Source organism: Coptis chinensis, chromosome 7 (assembly GCF_015680905.1).
Source record: "Coptis chinensis isolate HL-2020 chromosome 7, ASM1568090v1, whole genome shotgun sequence".
Lineage (NCBI taxonomy): Eukaryota > Viridiplantae > Streptophyta > Magnoliopsida > Ranunculales > Ranunculaceae > Coptis > Coptis chinensis.
In genome coordinates, this window is record NC_141462.1 from 89030342 (window position 1) to 89047500 (window position 17159).

Sequence of the window (17159 nt, forward strand, 5' to 3'; positions counted from 1 at the left end):
ATAGAATAGTTACTACATATCTTCAGTTTCATGGGTACTATCTCTATTGTCTGGGAATTGCCGTCTATTGCATATAGCTTAGGTTTTTGTATAGAGTTTTGAATTGGTGTAGTATATTGAGTTTCTTTTGACATTGCAAGACGAGTGGGTATTGGGTGCATCTTCTAAGTGAAATGGCACCAACTATTGGTTGTACTCTCAACAACATCATTTGGCATAGAGTCAAAATTGACATGAACATAGGTACTTCTCCCAAACTTTAGTTTATTGTTTTGTCCTGATGCTACTAAAAATATATGATGAATAATAACAAATACCTTCTAGAGACGGTTTAACTACTCAAAATGGGTCCCGAGGCGACTTGAACAAACAAAGAAAAAGCAATCATCACAGTTACTGAAGCCTCCAGTGTGGCCACTCTACCAAGCAACACACAAAGTAGACCTCCAACTGTTTGCACCACCCAAAGGCTCCAGAGCCTACCTCTCATCCCATACCTCTTAGCCATCATATCAGAGATTAATCCTCCACCAGGTCAAGAAATGCTGTCAAAGTTTGGAACAGGGCAGGAATGAAGAACGTTATGTGCCAGGCGGTGAAAGCGGTTGCTCCAAGGTGATGGATGAGCGAGTAAACCAGTAGCATGAGGAGTTGGGTGGCGCCACCACCAAGGTTGCCCCAGCCACCCGCAACACTGTTGGCAAGCCCTACAATGGGAACAGAGAACATGCTGCTCATCCAAAACTGAGTGGAGACAAAGGTTGAGAGTGAGAATCCTGTGAAGAAACGAACAAGGAGGAAAAAGATTGGAGAGTTGGTAGTGCAGTGAAGTACTCTTCGTCAAAACCCCAGTCCAATCAATCCATCCGCAAAAAATATTAAGGTTGTCAATTTTGTACCTAAAGTAGGGCCTATATATCTATTGGTTCTTCTTCTACATATTCATTTAAAGTTGCTGAATCAAATTTAAATTTGATAATTATTCCTCCAACAACAGAACAGGTGTGTTTCTTTCTTTTCGACACATTTTTTTTCTCCTTCAATTTCAATTAGGGTTTTTTTTTGCGAAGGAATCCAATCCACCTTTGATATGGTAAAGGAAGATGGTACTGAAGAGCCTGATTCCAAAAGGCCTCATCATCAATTAACAACATCTGTGTCTTCCACAACAAACATAATGGCTCGAAGCTCACCCACTTCTCCCGATGAACGTCCTGTAAGTGTCTTCTAATTAATAAATTAAAAAAACGTCCTTACCTTCTTCAGATAGCTTTCCATGTAATGCTGAGGCTAAGCTCTTGGCTCTAGCTCTTCGTGAATCAAGAGTATCCAGCAAGGATTTCATTAAATCCAGAGTTGATGAATGATGTGCAGAAAGAGCTTCTTCAACATATTTTCCAACATCTCCGTTCCCATAGTATGATTGATTGACTACAAAAATGCAATTTAGTACATGCCCCTATTTAAAGTCTTACTATGTAGTGAACTTTTGCGCATGATATTGATTCGAGTAGTTAATTGGACTTTTGGAGAATTGATTCGAGTAGTTAATTGGACTTTTGGCCTATTTAAAGTCTTACTATGTAGTGAACTTTTGCGCATGATATTGATTCGAGTAGTTAATTGGACTTTTGGAGAATTGATTCGAGTAGTTAATTGGACTTTTGGAGAAATGAGTATGCATAAAATATTACGTTGAGGAATTAAATGAATATTCGCATGATAAAACAAGACTTTATTGGCTTCTTCTTCTGTAAGCATGATGACTTCTTATGTCTTTATTCATGGTGGAAACTGCTTAAAACTCCTTGAGACTTTGAATTCTACAAAGAAAAATCTCCTCTGGGGGCAAGACGTAGTATAACCTAGAAATGAACCTATTATTAAGTTTTAAGAGTCGCTGTATATTATTTTTCTTTTTTTCTCTCTCTCAAGGATCTTTCACTCTCAAATATGGTCAAGGAGGTGGGGATGAATGAGTTAATGAAGGAGGTTATGGAATCCAATCCAATGATCTGCAGAACGTGTTTCGGCCGTCCCCCACTTTTCTTCAAAACTCTTTATTTGTAAATTCATATTCATACGACAATACTCGGTTTTTTCAATTAGAGTCCTCTTTTTAAGTTAAATTAAAATCTACCTTTGCAGGAGGGACATGATATTGATTTTTTTAACTGAACACCACTTTTCCATATTATTAAATCTTTTCTATGATAATATACCTATATTAAATTCACTCTTCGAGCATTGTCTTCCATTTAAACTATTTGTGATGAAGCTTACTGCAACAAACATACTTAATTTGTCAATTGTTTGATAGTCAATTTCACTGGAGCCTTTTAGTTGGTTGTTCAACGAACATATCATATTCTATGTTGGTTATATTTCCATGGTGGTCATAGAAACATTCTTATAGTGGTGTTATTTTACCTATATTCTTTGAATTGTTTGTGTTCAGCCCATTGTCTCATATTCTGTTATAGGCTTTCTTTCAGTATGCTTTACTGATTAGAAAAACATAAATCCTTCAAACAAAGTATACATATATTATAAGCAATGAATCATTAGCTATCAATATACATATATTATTTATTCAAGTAGACTTTAGGCTTTTGAATAATTAGCTATCTATGCAGCAAGTCCGGCCATAGGCCGGGCCAAATGGCTAGTTAAGGGAATTATTGGGCAGATAAGTTGCTCATGGATGTAAGTTACAACTTGCAACCACTTCCATACTTTTGGTGTAGTTATTTACTTTCACTCACAATATTATTATGCTCACCCAACAAACCTGGTTTTCTTATCATCATCACCCATTTTAACGTTTTTTACTATTTACAGTTTACTTTTATAAAACTAATTAAAATTTAAGTAGGAATAAAATGTAGATTCTTAAAAATGTAATTGCTAAAATAAAATACAATGACTCAAAATAATTTGCACGCACTGCGTGCACAATACTAGTTAAGATTAAGGCTTAACAATTAAAATTAAAACACATAAAAATTGAACTAGTTAAGATTAAGGCTTAACAATTAAAATTAACACACATAAAAATTGAACTTTCCCAGTCATTCCTCAAAATTCTCTAAACACCATTTAAACTTTATTATTATTAATCAAGGAGCGAACGATCTTGGGCCGGGTGGGAGTAGGTGGCCCAAAACGTTGTTTGTTCTCTCCACTGCCATGCAGTATGTATGCTAGTTGAATAATTTTAATTAATTAGAAAATAATTGGGTTGAATCTACCAGCATTAGCGCTGGTGAACAAATTCGGACTCCTCTCAAATCATCTTCTTTAAGTCTTAACATTCTCTCTCACTCAAACAAAATAAAATGGAACAAGCTCAAAACCCAAATGACGAAAAACCCAAGAAAACAGTTCCAATACCACCTTACATGAAATCAATATCAGGTTCCATAGGAGGAGTAGTAGAAGCAACATGCTTACAACCAATTGACGTAATCAAAACAAGGTTACAACTAGATAGGTCTGGAACCTACAAAGGTATACTTCACTGTGGTAAAACTATAGTAAAAACTGAAGGTGTACGTGCTTTGTGGAAAGGCTTAACTCCATTTGCTACTCATTTGACACTTAAGTATGCTCTTCGTATGGGTTCTAATGCTGTTCTTCAAACTGGGTTTAAAGATTCTGAAACTGGGGTTATTAGTAATAGGGGCAGGTTGATTTCCGGTTTTGGTGCCGGGGTTATTGAAGCACTTGTTATTGTCACACCCTTTGAGGTAATTTATTTTTGACATTTTGTAGAAATTTAAGAAGTTTTGTTGATTTTGAGTGTGTATTTGTGTGAATTGGTTTGGTTTTAAGGGTAGTACATTTATCTTTTATTTATTTATTTTTTATTAGCAAGCCTGTTTTAAATGAGATCAGTAACTCTTTGGTGCTGGCAGAGTTCGAGCCCCAGACCTCTAGTATCATCACCCAAAAGTTTTACCAACTTTGCTAGTTGGCACCTGCAGGGTAGTACATTTATCTATAACTTAAAGACTACACACTCAGAAAAAGTAAGTAAATTAACTAAAAAAAAAAAAAAAAAAAAGAAAAGAAAAATATATAGTGAATATATTTAGGGAGGTTGAATTTTTTTTATGAGGAATTGAGAAAATTACTGTAGGAAATGGATGGAGAAAATTTTAAACAGATTGCGAAGGTTAGATATTGATCCAACTTTTGCTGTAGTATCAGTGTTGTTATGGACTATGGGGACACTGGAGTGTTTAGCAAATAGAAGACTAACAAAGAGGAAAATGTTTCGCGTTGCTCTCGTCTCTGAATCTTGGGGCTAAATGTTATAGCCAACATTGATGAAGTGGGATTGTGGAGTGTTGAGTTGAGAACGATTGCTAGGTCTTGTATTTAGCTTTCATAGAGGTGCAGATCCAAGGCTTCCCTAGAGAGTTCTTTTTAAAGTTATTGGAGGTAATTTATGAAAGTTTTATGAGCACGACACAAGGCCTTCAGGATAGCTGAGTAGCTCATTTTCCATTTTTCCTCGTACTTTATCTAATTCCTGAAAAGGTATTGTGAGGTAATTGATACAAAATCAAAGATTTTACGTGCATGTGCCTTAACTTTAAGAAGTGCACTTCCATGTGGAGAGATTAATAGTACCATATTTCTCATCCTTTTTAGTGTCAGGGAGTCTTTTACACCCCAACTTTAGTATTATGGGTTGGTGGCACTGTGGCACTGCATTGAGCTGGTGTTTAAAGAGCATGAGAAAAAAATTGTTGGGTGACATTTGGTTGTCTTTTTGATTTGGTGTTAAGGGTGATTCGAAGATGTCCTTTCTCTACTGAACCCTAGATTTAGTTTGGATCTCAGGCAAGATTCTTCAACCAATCTTAGGGAACTTGACAAGGTGGTTTTCTCGTTCGTCTTCATATGGTGGTGGTGGTGTTGGTAATAAAATAAACAAATCTCTAATATAGAGGTAATCTCATCATTTTTCGGGAGAGAGTTGATGAGAACTCACCATACATGAATTGCAGCAGCTGGTCTTAGTATATACACAACACGCAGGAGCCGTTTATTTCCAGGTGTTAAGATCGACGAAAGCAAGAATAGTGCTTAAAATATTGGGGAGGGAGTCTTTTCTCCTTATGGTTTCAATATTGGTTTAAGGATACATGGGATCTAGTATTTGTGCGAATTAGTAGTATGTTTACCATTTGGATGGGACAGCTCTTGTCCAATTGGGGAGAGTGATTTTCATTCAGAGACTTATATAGAGTGTCATTGTTTACTCCTTCCTCTTTCCATGCTTCCCAATGTGGCTTAGATCTTGGAGCCCTTAATTGGCAATATCCTATAATGGGCATAGTAAGGTTGCCCGACATTCTTCGTCTGTCAGAAGATGGAGGTCACCCTCTCATCCTCTTTTCATTGGAAGCACATGTTTGGAAAGCCAAATTTTTTCTTGAAGATTTTGTTGGTGTCACACCCTATGTAGAAACCTAACGATTGACAACCTTAGAAAAAGAAACAAAATTTTTAAAACTTTTTCTTTGGTGCTATAGAACTGAACTCACTCATCAGCATGAGGAAAATGTGATACTTGATCCTTGCCTTTTTTTAGTACCTTCACCGCTCTTGCAACAGAGAAAAAACTATTGGCTGTTTCTAGACCAAATTGCCCTTTACTTATTGTCTTTTGCTGGGTGTATGCTAGTAATACCACTGAATTTTGCTGTAAGAGGTGTCCCTTAACAAGATAGGACTATCTGGAATATGTTCAAAAGGTCAGTGTCAAACTGTCAATGCTCTAAATGGGTATGTGAACTTTGAAATTGTATTGTAAATGCATATCTTAATTTTTGGTCGATCTTCCCTGTGATTAATATTTTGTATCACCACTTTACCAAAGCATCTTACTGTTTGTTGTGTACTCCTGTCATCTTTCTTAGACCCAAAAAAGTCATATTGTTTGTCATGTCATCTGATTTGGACTTCTCTGTCAACCCTTTTTTAAAGTATTTCATGTAGCATTTTTTTTTTTTTTTTTTTGATTGGTAAGCCTGTTTTTAAATGAGATCAGTAACTCTTTGATGCTGGCGGGGTTCGAGCCCCAGACCTTTGGTATCATCACCCAAAGGTTTTACCGACTTTGCTAGTCGGTACCTGCCATGTAGCACTGAATTTCTCTAGCACTAATCCTTGCGGGTGGGGGGAGGGGGTCGGAGAGAGGAAGAGAGATGGAAACGGTCAACAGTAGTTGTGATTTCAATTATGTTTATCCATTTTCCTGTCCAATACTCTATGTTGTACCATTTTGAAATGAGTTTAGGTGAAGGAGTCGAGAAGTTTCTCCCACAATTTTCAGGAACTGTAATTTAGAAATATCATTTCATTTAGTTTCTTCACGTACAACAGATCAATGGTGACTGCAAGGTGGTTTTTCTGTACAGTTTGAGAGATCTAGGAGACCAAGAGTGAGATGGAGAACAACATGAAGTTCTTAAAGTGTAAAGGCAGAAATTGACTTTAAACTTTGGCTAAACATAGCAGTCGTGTTTTGGATGAGGAGATGATGATGACTCTTATGATATCATGAACTTTTCAAGTGCAGTCATTTCTTCAGATATAACGAATTATTGTGCATCTCATCTCTTTGGATATAATGAACTTGTGAAGTGTACCTCTTTGCAATTGGCTTACCTTTTTGTTTTATATGAAGTTATATGAAGTGTACAACAGTTATCGAGCCATTCGAGATCTTAAAACATTGAATGTACTTTTTCCTGGATTAGTTGTTTAGATTACTTTGCTATACAGTCTAGAGAAACTTGTCACTTCTATTCCCAGTTTGCTTCCTCTTTGGAAAATCATTAAATCTGAAACATTGACATTCACCCTGAGTCAGAGAGAACACGGAAGTAAAAGGTCTAATATGTGTTGTTTGAGCTGTATGACGCTGTCTATACCTGTTAAGAGTGATTTCTACTGCCCAACTAGTCTATACAACTCACACTGCAGAAGCTCCAGGGTGATTTATAAAGACTTGCATGCCTTAAGATAGATATTTACCCTTTGAAGTATAGAGTAGAAGTGTAGCGCAAACAACTCTTAGTGGTCTTCCGTCATGTTGATTAGCTCAATATGATATTGTTGCAACTGCTCATTGTTGATATTCTAGAAGAATGAGGTGATCAGTAGACATTCTGACTGTGAAATATAACATTATATCCATAAAAACCACTTACATTCAAGGATTTTCTAATTTCTATTGAACTGTGTCTTATATTGTACCTTCAATCTAGTTTGTTTTCTTTCCATCACTAGGTTTTCCTTTTGCAGCTTGTGTCTTGATATTATATCTTGCACAATGTATTCCCCTGGTCATATTTGGTCAGAAAGGACAAAATTAACTTGAAAGTTGCATCCCACTTGATGTCTGCAGGTGGTGAAGATTAAACTGCAACAACAGAAAGGACTGCGTCCTGATCTCCTTAAATACAAAGGTCCAGTACACTGCGCAAGGATGATCATCCAGGAAGAAGGCCTCCTTGGGCTCTGGGCAGGGGCTGCCCCGACTGTGATGCGCAATGGAACAAACCAAGCAGTGATGTTCACTGCAAAGAATGCATTTGACGTGCTTCTGTGGAAGAAGCATGAAGGAGATGGGAAGACCCTGCAACCATGGCAGTCCATGGTGTCAGGATTCTTGGCGGGAACTGCCGGTCCTGTGTGTACAGGTCCCTTTGACGTCGTGAAGACGAGGCTAATGGCCCAAAGTGGGTCTGGTAGTGATGCCAAGTACAAGGGAATGTTTCATGCTATCAGAACCATATTTGCGGAGGAGGGACTACTTGCCCTGTGGAAGGGGTTGCTGCCTAGGCTTATGAGGATTCCACCTGGTCAGGCAATCATGTGGGGTGTTGCAGACCAGGTGATTGGGTTTTATGAGAAGACACATCTACATAAAGCACCCTTGTGAGTGCAATTAATTTGGAAGCAGTCATGCCACTCTATTCTCTGGATTTTACTTCTTTTCGGATGATTTTGGTTCATTTATATCCCGAGTGCAATCGGTTCAGGAGGAAAACAATGCGGCAGGCTTTCATTTTTTTGAGATTGTTACATTCAAGATATTCAGTTGAAGGGGGCAGATAAGATAGCATTCAAACGGTTTAAACCATTACAGTCAGTAATCTTATTCTAATGTATGGTTTCTTTTTAAGTCTTCAAGCAGTAATGAATGGTCTGTGACACTATTTCAACTTTTGGGAGTTGAAGACATATTGGACATGATGACGATGATATATGTGTAAACAGTTAGGAATGATTCGAATGACACAAATCAGAATTTTGCAGTGTTTTAGTTTTTATTTTCACCTTTTGTTTTTACTCAAATAATTAGTTGGGGAAACTGTTCGCCTTTTAAAGGAGTACACTAATTACGTAGTTCACACATTAGAGAATTGTAGATTCAAAAAGGCCGTTGGACATATATTAATCGGAACTAACAAGCATCTATGTTTGCGAATTGTGTTACTGCAGAAAGCATTTGTCGTTTGTGATACTCCACTATATCGATAACATGTGAGTGGAGTGTGCACTAATAATGGAGATGCAGCTCAAGTACTTTACTGACCAACGTACACAGTACACCACAGCATATTACAAAATATTAGGATATTAGTATTTATCGATATTTAATTTCTGGATATATATTGTGGATATATTCTTTTTTTGGGGATATTTGACATTATTTCACATGCAAATATTGTAGATATATCCAAAATATCAACAAATATCATAGATATTATGGATATTTTTTGATATATTATGATACATTATTTATATTTATTTAAAATATAATAATAAATATTAAATAAAATTGTTATATACATAAAATATCGCCAAATATTATAAATATCATAAATATAGTCGAAATATCACTGATATTTGCAGTCGTATATATCTCTAAACATATCAAACATATCGTGATATTTATATATATCTCTAAACATATCGAATTATATCGTGATATTTATATATATTTTCTAAAAATCTGGATAGATATATACCCATTATCAAATATCGCGATATTTTTTCAACAATTTATGCACGCAATTGTTGACTTTTGATTGATTTTTTGGATCTTAAATATCGCAAACTATCCAAAAACAAAATTTCATGGCAACTATTCTCAGCTCCCCCATCGCTTTTTTAAATTTTGACCGCCGGATAGATATCCCCAAAGATCGCAATATTTCAGTTAATTGGGCCACTATCCAAACAAAAATCAATGGACCTCCACTTACCCTACTCCCTTCAGTGTTAGGTCGGTAGTAAAATTGAACGGTACATGATGAATGGCAATTTCAGTAATTCCACGAACCAACAATGACTAATTCCAAAACCTGAGTACTATATAAAGTCTCATTCCCACTAACCCCGCCAATTTCACCACACTTTCCCTCCTTTTCTTTTTCGCTCTCCCACACTTTCTCTCTCCTCATTCTTCCTTCAATTCTTCAAAATCTCTGTCCTCCAAAATCTTCTAATCAAGTAAGTTCTTCTTTATTGTCTTTAATTGCTTTCTTTTCTTCAACATTTCTTCTTTCATTATCACTAATCTGGTTCACATTTTTTTTTTTTTTTTTTTTTTTTTTTTTTTTTTTGCAGAATATTTAACCCTAATGTTGAAGGTTTCACCTTTAGAATAGATATTCTTTGGCCGATTCATAAGGAGAAGTTTGGAGATATAAGAACTGTAAGTTTTTTTTAGTGTGAATCTTATGTGTTGATTTTATTGTTTTTAATTCAGAAGCTGGATTTTGGTGAAACCCTAACCCTAGTTTTATTATTTTATTATTATTATTTCGGAAAAATTGTAAATAAAATAAATTATTATTTGTTCATTTTATAATATTAAATAATTGTGAGTAAAGTTTTTGTTATTATTTGATTGTAGAATCTAGAAGTTTTGGAAACCCTAACCCTAGTTTGGGATTTTGTTATTATTTTGTAAAAAAATTTAATTTTTATTGTTCATTTTTAAATGAATTATTTGGATTAAAAATTATATTGAGTTTCTGATTAGTCCATGATGATTTGGTGCTGTTTTTACTGTTGATATTTGATATAGAATGTGTGCATCAACTCAAATCTATAAAAACTTTTTACCATTTCTCAAGTTTAGTTATTCAAAACAAGTCTTTTATACTGCATTGGGATGAAAATTTGAGGATTTTGTAGGCTCATAGAAGAATTATCAGTTTTTATAGCTCTGTGTTTGGGTCATGTAGTTGTGATTACACGGAAAACAATGGAGGAAAACAGAAATTTTAGGAAGATGGTGCAATAATATGAATGTGCTTTCCCTGATTGTATGTAAACAATTTGGAAGTGACTTATACCTGAAAACGAAACAAGACTGATTAGTGGGAGTCAGTTTCTGTGATTGAATTAAACACTGTCTAACCCAATCTCACATTGCAGCATTATTTTAAAAGACTTATTTACTGTTTCTATTTCCCAATGGCATAGATTTGTTCATGAGATTTGTGTTCAAATGTATTTATTATTATTTTTTGTTATTTCTCAGATCAAATTGAGAACTGTGGGTTCTCTTTTCGACTTGCCTTGTTCTCGATTTGGTATTTCCAATGGCAGACAAACGAAATGGCAGTCGTCCAGAGTATGACATTAATCTTGAAATTTTTATGAAGCGATTGAAAGTATTCTATTCTCTCTGGAATGCAAACAAGACTAATTATTGGGCGTCAGCTGACACCCTTGTTATCGCAACACCTCCACCATCTGAGGATCTCCGCTACCTGAAATCCTCTGCGCTGAATATTTGGTTGCTTGGATTAGAGTTTCCAGATACAATCATGGTTTTCATGAACAAGCAGATCCACTTCTTGTGTAGTCAGAAGAAAATTTCTCTGCTGGAGCCGCTGAAAAAACCTGTGAAGGAAGCTGTTGGCGCAGAAATTGTGATGCATGTGAAGGCAAAGAGTGATGACGGAAAAAGATTGATGGATGAGATATTCCGTGCAATTCGTTCTCAATCGAAATCCCCTGTTGTTGGGTACATAGCAAAAGAGGCTCCTGAAGGGAATCTTCTTGAGACTTGGATTGAAAAACTGAGGAGTTCTGGTTTAAAACTTGAAGATGTAACAAGCGGATTTTCTGAACTGTTTGCTGTCAAAGACAACATGGAGATTACAAATGTGAAGAAAGCGGCATTCTTGACTTCTTCTGTGATGAAGCATCATGTGGTACCAAAGCTGGAAAAGATCATAGATGAAGAGAGAAAGGTTTCGCATTCAACGTTAATGGACGAAACGGAGAAGGCTATAGTGGAACCGGCAAGAGTTAAGGTGAAGCTGAAGGCTGAAAATGTTGATATCTGTTATCCTCCAATCTTCCAGAGTGGGGGAGAGTTTGATCTCAAGGCAAGTGCATCAAGCAATGAGGACAATCTTTACTACGACTCAATGAGTGTGATAATTTGTGCAGTTGGATCTCGCTATAATAGCTACTGTTCTAATGTAGCTAGGTCTTTCTTAATTGATGCCAATGCAGTGCAGAGCAAGGCATATGAGGTTCTCCTCAAGGCCCACGAAGCAGCAATTGCTGCATTGAAGCCTGGGAACAGGGTCAGTGCTGCTTATGAGGCAGCTTTGTCAGTGGTTAAAAGGGATGCTCCTGAATTTACACCAAATCTCACGAAGTCCGCAGGAACCGGAATTGGTCTTGAGTTTCGTGAATCAGGGATGAACTTAAATGCCAAGAATGACCGTGTCTTGAAAGCAGGAATGGTTTTTAATGTATCACTTGGGTTTCAGGACTTGCAAACAAAGACTGATAGTCCAAAGACCGAAAAGTTCTCTCTCTTGCTTGCAGACACTGTAATTATCAATGAAAAGGTTCCAGAAGTTGTGACTGCAATCAGTTCCAAAGCTGTCAAAGATGTAGCATACTCATTCAATGAGGATGAGGAAGAAGAAGAAAAACCCAAAGTCAGAGCCGAATCTATTAGCTCTGATGCCTTGTTGACAAAGGCAACACTCAGGTCAGACAACCAGGAGATGTCAAAGGAGGAATTGCGGAGACAACATCAGGCTGAACTTGCTCGGCAGAAAAATGAGGAAACTGCTAGAAGGTTGGCTGGGGGTGGATCTGGTTCAGGAGATGGGCGTGGTGCTGCTAGATCTGCAAGTGATTTAATTGCATACAAGAATGTCAATGACATGCCTCCTCCAAGGGATAGAGAATTAATGATTCAGATTGATCAGAAGAACGAGGCCATACTTCTTCCGATTTATGGGAGCATGGTACCTTTCCATGTTGCCACCGTCAAGAGTGTGAGCAGTCAGCAGGACAATAATCGAACGGGTTACATGCGGATTATTTTCAATGTTCCTGGGACTGCATTTAACCCTCATGATGCAAACTCCCTGAAGTTCCAAGGGTCCATTTATCTGAAAGAGGTTTCCTTTCGGTCAAAGGACCCTAGACATGTCAGTGAAGTTGTGCAGCTTATCAAGACCCTCCGTCGTCAGGTTGCATCAAGGGAATCAGAGAGAGCAGAAAGGGCCACCTTAGTCACGCAGGAGAGGCTCCAGATGGCAGGCACCAAGTTTAAGCCAATACGGCTGCCTGATCTGTGGATCCGTCCTGTATTTGGTGGAAGAGGGAGGAAGCTAACCGGTACTCTTGAAGCACATGTAAATGGGTTTAGGTATTCGACGTCGAGGCCAGACGAGCGTGCGGACATAATGTATGCGAATGTAAAGCATGCATTCTTCCAGCCAGCAGAAAAGGAGATGATTACTCTCTTGCACTTCCATCTGCACAATCACATCATGGTGGGAACTAAGAAGACTAAGGATGTCCAGTTCTATGTTGAGGTGATGGATGTAGTCCAAACCCTGGGAGGTGCAAGAAGATCTGCAAATGATCCAGATGAAATTGAGGAAGAACAGCGGGAGAGAGACAGGAAGAATAGAATAAATATGGACTTTCAAAACTTTGTAAACAGGGTGAATGACCTTTGGGGCCAGCCTCAGTTCAGAGCGCTTGACCTAGATTTTGACCAGCCTTTGAGAGAGCTTGGTTTCCATGGAGTCCCTTACAAGGCATCAGCATTCATTGTCCCTACTTCGAGTTGCCTGGTTGAGCTGGTAGAAACACCATTCCTGGTCGTCACTTTGAGTGAGATTGAGATTGTGAACCTTGAGAGGGTGGGGCTCGGGCAGAAGAATTTTGACTTGACAATTGTATTTAAGGATTTTAAGAGGGATGTACTTCGTATTGACTCGATTCCGTCTACATCACTCGATGGTATTAAGGAGTGGCTCAACACCACAGACCTCAAGTATTATGAGAGCAGGCTGAATCTAAACTGGAGGCCCATACTGAAGACAATCACAGATGACCCAGAGAAGTTCATAGAAGACGGAGGGTGGGAGTTTCTTAACTTGGAAGCGAGTGACTCTGAATCAGATGACGAGGAGGAATCCGACCAAGGTTATGAGCCATCAGACATCCAGTCTGATTCAGTTTCGGATGATGAAGATGCTGACAGTGAGTCATTGGTGGAATCTGAGGAAGACGAGGAAGAGAGTGAAGAAGCAGGCTCAGAAGAAGAAGAGGGAATGACATGGGATCAGTTGCTGGATAAGGCTAGCAGAGAAGACAAGGAGAAAGGTGATGAGTCGGACAGTGAGGAGGAGAGACAGAGAAGAAAGTTGAAAGCTTATGGAAAGTCACGCATCCCTGATAAGAGGGATCCCAGAGGCGGCCCTCCCAAGAGGGCGAAGAGGTAAAATGTCATTAGCTGCTTCATCCTTATATAATCTGTGAACAGTAGCAGCAGTATTAACTAGATGGTTGTTAATCTTTTCTTATGGCAATCTTCGAAAAAAATTGAGTGGCAGATCTTATGTTTTGCTCATTTCCTTTTTGATGTTATGGGGATGTTTAATTGAACACTGAGTAGTGAAGCTTTCTAGCTCGTAAATTGGGTAGTGGTTCTGTTGGAAAACTCGGACGTTAGTTTCTTAGATGTCTGCTCTAATCTGTGCTTTTCTAGTTGTGCTATCCCACAACTGTTCTCATATATTGGTTGCTAGACTTTTGTTTTTCAAAGTAAAACATGCTTGGGTCATTGGGTGCTTATTTTTTCAAGAACTTGCAGTCTTAGGAGTTGTATTAACTTTGCGACAGGTAGTAATGGACCCAGGTGTTGGTGTCAGGAGGACAGCCTAAGACGTAATTGCCTATTGTCATTGGTGTGTGGCGTTTCTTTTATCCTCGCATTCTTTATGTGTATTTTCTTGAGTTTGTATTAGTAATTGTAGTTGCATTCTATATCTTTCGAAGTATTAGTATTTATCATTCTTCTGTTTAAAATTTGTTGTTTTTGTTTTGTTTTTAACCTTAATAAAGTTAATTTAGAAATGTGGTAATATATTTGATATTGTGTTCATCTCTTTCCCGTAATGTTGTCATTGGATTAAACCATTAAGAATGAGGTTTCATGATAGTCGGAAGTACTGAAGTTTCAAGTTTTGATTGGTTGAAAAACCCATAGACAAGTACACAAGTATTAGGCTCTCTTTTCTAAGGAAAGTGGTTTTTCTGGATTCTGTTTTGGAATTTTAAGTTTCCTTGTGAAAATGTTAAACTATTGGTGTGTGATCTTTAGGCCGTTCTTAAGTTTATTGCATTTTGCGTGGGTATGTGTTAAAGCATGTTCTTTTGCTGCGAAAACATCATTCAGGATGGGTGTCTATTTTGAGCTCCTGGGGGGGGGGGGGAGCAAGGGTGGACTTCGATTAGGGGTGTAATACGGGGCGGGGCTGGTCAACCGTGGGTTAAATAGTGATGGGACGGGTCTAGGACATACAAATCTAGTGGTCTCTGACGGGGCGGGGTGAAGTGTCATGTCTTAGTACTATTACCCGGCCTGTTGGGTCGGTTTCAGGGCGGGTTGGGTGGAAATTATCATTTGAGTCCAATTTCACCCAATTTTTTTTTTTTTTTTAATTTTGTAAGTAATATATTTTCAATTCACAATATAGAGAAAAAAAAAATAATCAATCAATTAAAAATAAAAATAAAAAATAAAAAATTTGAATTAAAACCCAAAACCATATTTGTAAATTTGAAATTTTTTTTTCGTGATTTATCATTTTGTAAATTGATTATTTTTCATAGCATGATAAAATGAAAATGGAAGTGAGGATCTATGGTACAAAATAATAAAATATTAATTAAAAGAATTCGAAATTAATACAAAGATGAATGATTAATTTTTCTAATATTTGAAAGTTGAATTTAAACTTTTGATATTTGCCCAATGTTCAAATTTGAATATTTGAAATTGATGTTAAACTCATAAGTTTGTGTTCATATCTTTCAAATTCCTACAAAAATTAAAAGAAAAAATAAGCAAAATACAAAAATATTAAAGTTAGAGTCTTGAAATTGTGCGGGTTAACGGGGTTGGGTCAACGGTTTTTAACACGGTGTGAGTCGGGTTTGGGTATAGAACCTACACTTATAGCCCGACCACGTAAAAATGGTGGCGGGGTGGGACGGGACTATTTTCGGGTCGGTGCGGATTTGGATGGCGGGTGAAAACCGGGTATCCTACCGGATGGATGGGTCAACGGTTTTTTTTTACACTCCTAACTTCGATATTTCCCCGCCTCTCAAGTCTCAGCCCAACCCTCACTAGGCAGTTTGGCACTCATCACCACTCACAATTATTGTACTAAATGGTTTTGTTAATTCATTTTTTGGTTTCTCTCGTGATGATACTAGTAAATGTGATGGAATTTAATAGACACATTAAATTTAGGCGGCTTTTCTTATAGTGCATACTGTGTTATCTTCATTCTTCAACATAATGAGTTTTATTTATTATAGATATATATGTAATTTTGATGAACTTTTAGTGGGAAGTATGAAGTGTTCAAAATTTTAGTTACAAACTGATCCAACCCAGCAAAAAAAAATACAAACTGATCCTAAAGGACTGAAGGTTGGGCTAGTCGAACCGGCCCATTCCACCCACGTAACAGTAAATGCAAATTTTACTGTATTGGGAACTCATTAAATTGGATTGGACAACCTAAAAAAAAAAAATATTACAAGTTTGCTATATTACAAATTTGCCATCAAAATCCAGACCTAACAACCAATCCAACGGGTCTCGCCATAATGAAACTCTTACACACAAACGGTCTCGCAATGTCATTTGAGTATACACTCAAACGGTCTTCGCGTGTTGTTTGAGACAAAACTCTTGGTTTTTAGCTAAACGATATGGCGGGGTCGTTTGGGCAATCTCCAAGGACAACATGGCGGGGTCATTTGGGGACTTTCTTGGGCGACATGGCTAGGTCGTTTGGACTTAAAAAATTCGGTTTGTTTGTTACAATGTTCATTTTAAAAATCAACTTTCATTTAATCAACTCAAACTCGAACTCAAACTTGAAACGACTTCATCAAGTTTGGGCAAATTCGAATTCAAGTTTAATTAATCCAATCTTCCACCCAAACTCCAAAAAAATCAAGTTTGAAATCATCAAGTTTAATCAACCCAATCTTCCACCTTAATCAAATTTAATCAACACAATTTTCCGCCCAATCAAATTTAATCAACCTAATTAAGTTTAATCAACCCAACCAAGTTTGAATATATACTCAAACGGGACATAACTCGAATTGGGTGAAGTCGCCAACTTCAATTTCCATTGTTGATTCACAACTTAACACTCGAAGTATGAACATGACAGAAAACTCGAAGTTTTTTTTTTTTTGGGGTTCAGTCTTGGGAGAGAGATGATACCGGCTAAAAAGGTTTGAAAAAAATGGTAACCGGTTTGCGTTGAGGGGGGTATTGGGCTATTGTTGTTGGATTTAGTTGTCAGGTTTGGGCTAGAGGCTGCCCAAAACAATTTGATGAGTGCCGATTAAATCACCATTTTACTGGTATGAGCGGCAGAATATGAGTTGTTTGTAGTTTGGACTTTGTACTCAAGACTGTAAAACATAAGTAAGCTATCTCTCATTTCTCAACTCGCTAAGTTGGTTCGTGTAGCGAAGATAGCAAGGAAGTCCACTGCTAGAGCTTGTCTCTCACCATTTTAATTGAGTAAACTCTT

The 17159-nt window shown here is 37.3% G+C and overlaps 2 protein-coding genes across 3 annotated transcripts; both read left to right on the forward strand.

The window, feature by feature from the left end:
• The first annotated feature begins 3043 nt into the window (after positions 1-3043).
• On the forward strand, positions 3044-8347 carry MSFC1 (Mitochondrial substrate carrier family protein). 2 transcript variants are annotated; one of them, XM_086572246.1, is made up of 3 exons: positions 3044-3145; positions 3196-3749; positions 7427-8347. In XM_086572246.1, the coding sequence occupies exons 2-3, from the start codon at positions 3339-3341 to the stop codon at positions 7961-7963; spliced, it is 948 nt and encodes a 315-aa protein (XP_086428372.1). In that variant the 5' UTR covers positions 3044-3145; positions 3196-3338; the 3' UTR covers positions 7964-8347. The 2 variants fall into 2 exon arrangements, with proteins under 2 accessions (XP_086428372.1, XP_086428371.1); XM_086572245.1 differs by having other exon boundaries at positions 3137-3749.
• Positions 8348-9428: 1081 nt separating this feature from the next.
• Positions 9429-14455, forward strand: LOC147489765 (FACT complex subunit SPT16-like). The gene is made up of 4 exons (XM_086571292.1): positions 9429-9540; positions 9658-9745; positions 10580-13807; positions 14212-14455. Exons 3-4 carry the CDS (start codon positions 10641-10643, stop codon positions 14213-14215), a joined length of 3171 nt encoding a protein of 1056 aa, XP_086427418.1. The 5' UTR covers positions 9429-9540; positions 9658-9745; positions 10580-10640; the 3' UTR covers positions 14216-14455.
• Positions 14456-17159: the final 2704 nt, after the last annotated feature.

Excerpts from the sequence above, each read along its gene's own strand:
- MSFC1 (XM_086572246.1), top strand. The coding sequence starts at position 3,339 with ATGGAACAAGCTCAAAACCCAAATGACGAAAAACCCAAGAAAACAGTT. Across the intron at positions 3,750-7,426 it reads TTATTGTCACACCCTTTGAG|GTGGTGAAGATTAAACTGCA; the intron begins GTAATTTATTTT and ends TGATGTCTGCAG.
- LOC147489765 (XM_086571292.1), top strand. The coding sequence starts at position 10,641 with ATGGCAGACAAACGAAATGGCAGTCGTCCAGAGTATGACATTAATCTT.